General features: G+C 74.0%; 1 protein-coding gene across 3 annotated transcripts; it reads right to left on the reverse strand.

Moving 5' to 3' along the window:
* On the reverse strand, positions 1-2,725 carry LOC108510416 (RNA-binding protein 4B-like). Of its 3 annotated transcripts, XM_017840089.1 has the most exons (3): positions 2,305-2,725; positions 621-1,319; positions 1-105 (listed from the first exon to the last, which is right to left on the reverse strand). In XM_017840089.1, exons 1-2 carry the CDS (start codon positions 2,714-2,716, stop codon positions 628-630), a joined length of 1,104 nt encoding a protein of 367 aa, XP_017695578.1. In that variant the 5' UTR covers positions 2,717-2,725; the 3' UTR covers positions 1-105; positions 621-627. The 3 variants fall into 3 exon arrangements, with proteins under 3 accessions (XP_017695578.1, XP_017695579.1, XP_017695580.1); XM_017840090.1 differs by lacking the exons at positions 1-105; positions 621-1,319 and adding an exon at positions 1,932-2,042; XM_017840091.1 differs by lacking the exons at positions 1-105; positions 621-1,319 and adding an exon at positions 1,936-2,026.
* Positions 2,726-2,731: the final 6 nt, after the last annotated feature.

The raw sequence follows: 2,731 nt of genomic DNA on the forward strand, positions 1-2,731 counted from the left end.
GGCTGGGGAGCGGCACGCGGCGGCGCTGGGACCCGGCGCGGCCCGAGACGCGCGGCGCCGATCGGCGTGCGACGGGACCCCGACGTCCAGCCGCACAAATCTTACCTGAAAGAGAAAAGAGCAGTTGGCGCAGGGGCCCCCCGAGACCGTGCCGAGCCCCGGCACCCCGGGGAGCTGCGGCTTTCCTGGGAGCAACCGGAGAGTCCTGACGTGGAGCAGCAGCGGGGGCTCCGAGCGGCCACCGGGACCCTCCGGCCCGCCGGGACCGGGGCAGAGCCCTTCCAGCCTGGAGTTACCCCGGGGGGTGATCGTGGCAGCCACGGCCCGGGGGCTCTGCAGGAACCCCCCACCCTGCGGGGACCGTGCCAGGACGTCTCCTGGCCCGGCGGGAACCTGAGTTACGGCCGCGAGAGCGACCGCCGGCACCGACCCCGCTCACCGCGGCACCTCCTGGGCACGGCCGGGCTTTAACGCCCGCGGGACCCCGGCACGGCCCGTCCGCGTCACGGGGGCCCATCTGCGTCACCGCGACCCGTCACCCGCCTCGAGCTCAACTGGCACAACCGGGACCACCGGCAGCGGGGGCCCCCCGCGGCACCGAGTGCCGCCAACACGCTCACCTCCGGCTCAGAAGGCGGAATAGCGCGCCCGGTCCGCGTACGGGTCCCGCCCGAAGCGCTGCATGTCGTAGAGCGAGGCCCGGGCCACCGAGGAGACGGGCGAGAGCTGGCCACGCTCGTACGTGTACGCCTCTCCCACGGTGCTGGCCGCGGCGGCCGTGCGGCGCAGGGGGCTCCTGTCCCGGGTGTAATAGGTGGAGGAGGCGGCCGCCGCGGCGGCGGTGGCGGCGGCGGCGACGGCGGCCGCCGCGCCCGGGGTCGGCAGCAGCGCTCGGTCGTACGCGTCGAGGGCGGCGGGGAGGCGGCCGGCCATGGCCGTGGTGGCGGCCATGGCCGAGGACTGGACCTGGGAGTACTGGGCGTACTGGGAGTACTGGGCCATGGTCTGCTCCGCGTAGGCGTCGTACGCGGAGGCCGTGGCGTAGGAGCGGACGCGGTAGCGCTTGTAGTAGTCGGCCATCCCGCCGTAGGCCTCATCGTAATACACGGTCTCCCCATAGCCCGCGGCGTAGGGAGCGCGCACGGCTCCGTACTGCTCGTTATAGGCCTCGGCAAAGTCCGCCACTTGCCCCGGGCGATCGACGGGGCACTCCTTAGACCAGTGCCCCTCCTTCCCGCAGCGGTAGCAGCCGCTCTTGTCTCCCATCCCGGGCGCCGTCCGCAGCCGGCTGGTGGACAGCTGCACGCGCATCCGCTTGCCTTGGGGAGAGGGGAGAGGGACGGTCAGTGCGGCCGCCCCGGCGCGGGATCACCGGCATGGGACGGGACGGGACCGGCCGCCGCCTCCCCAGCCCTCCACAGCGACCGGCACGGGAGGAGCCGCCACGGGACCGAGCGAGAGCCGCTGGACGGACACCGGACACCGACTTACCGGGACGGTGCCACCGCGGCCGCCCCGGCAAAGCCCCGGCAGCCCGGGGACAGGCCCCGGCCCCGCCAGCCCCGTACGACGGCAAAGCTTCCCGCCGGAAAACGCCAGAGCGGCGGCAAGAGGGACGTGACGCCGGGAACGGCCCCGGCACGAACGGGGCACGAGGCAAAGCCGAGCGTGGCCGCGGGAGCTCCGGGCGCGGCCGCGCCGTCCCGGCTGGGTCGGCGTTTTGGGGAAGGCCCCGAGCGGGGCGTGCGGAGCCCCGGCAGGCCCCGGCCCCGCCGCCGCCGCCACGCGGGTGAAGCGCCGGACGCCGCCCTGAGCACCCGGCCGGGAGACGCGCTCGCCATCGCCGCCGCCATCGCCGCGGCTCGAGCCCGGCCGCTCGGCCCAGGCGAGCGCCCGAGCGACGCCGGGCGCGGGGTCGGCGCCTCCGTCACCCTCTTACCAGGCTGGGCAAGGCTACAAGGGCGGGCGGCAGCCTGGCGTCACCCGCTGCTCCGGCCCGGCACAGGACGTCGCCGTCGGGGTCCTCCTGCGGGGCGGCCGTGCTGGTTAATCAGAGATGGGTCAGTGCCGTCCTCCCCGGCCCAGCGCCCCCGAGCCCCGAGCCCTCGCTCCGGCCGCACCGGGAGCCGCGCCGGGGGGCACCGAACGACACCAACCCCGAAACCCCGGTGGTGCTTCATGGCAGCGAGGGGAGGGCGGGCGGGCGAGCGCCCGGAGCCGATCGTGGTCACACCTGGGACGGGGGAGCGGGACCCTCCGCCGGGAACCCCCGAGCCCTCCCCGCCGCCCGCGGCCCGAGCTCACCCTGGAACTCGGTGTTGTCCAGCCCCCGGATGGCCTCCACCGCGTCCTCCGCCCGCTCCATGTGCACGAAGGCGTAGTCCTTGACGATGTCGCACTCGATGACGGGGCCGTACTCCTCGAACTTGGCGCGCAGCTCCAGGTTGGTGCAGGCGGGGCTGATGTTGCCCACGTGCAGCTTGGTGGAGGCCTTGCTCTTGTTCTTGCTGGCCTCCACGTTGATGCAGACGCCGTGCAGCTTGTGGTGGTGCAGGTTGCGGATGGCGTCCTCGGCCGCCGTCTTGTCCTCGATGTGCACGAAGCCGTAGTTCTTGATGATGTCGCACTCCAGCACCTTCCCGTACTGCTCGAACAGGGAGCGGATCTCCTGCTCCGTCGCCTCCCGCGGCAGGTTCCCGATGAACAGCTTCACCATCGCGACCCGCCTGCG

This window comes from Lepidothrix coronata, unplaced genomic scaffold (assembly GCF_001604755.1).
Source record: "Lepidothrix coronata isolate B3197 unplaced genomic scaffold, Lepidothrix_coronata-1.0 Scaffold826, whole genome shotgun sequence".
Lineage (NCBI taxonomy): Eukaryota > Metazoa > Chordata > Aves > Passeriformes > Pipridae > Lepidothrix > Lepidothrix coronata.

What these genes read in the sequence shown, in the direction of transcription:
- LOC108510416 (XM_017840089.1), bottom strand. Translation starts at nt 2,716, where the DNA reads ATGGTGAAGCTGTTCATCGGGAACCTGCCGCGGGAGGCGACGGAGCAG. An exon ending in GGACAACACCGAGTTCCAGG is followed by an intron (nt 1,320 to 2,304) that starts GTGAGCTCGGGC and finishes CCTCTCCCCAAG; the next exon opens with GCAAGCGGATGCGCGTGCAG.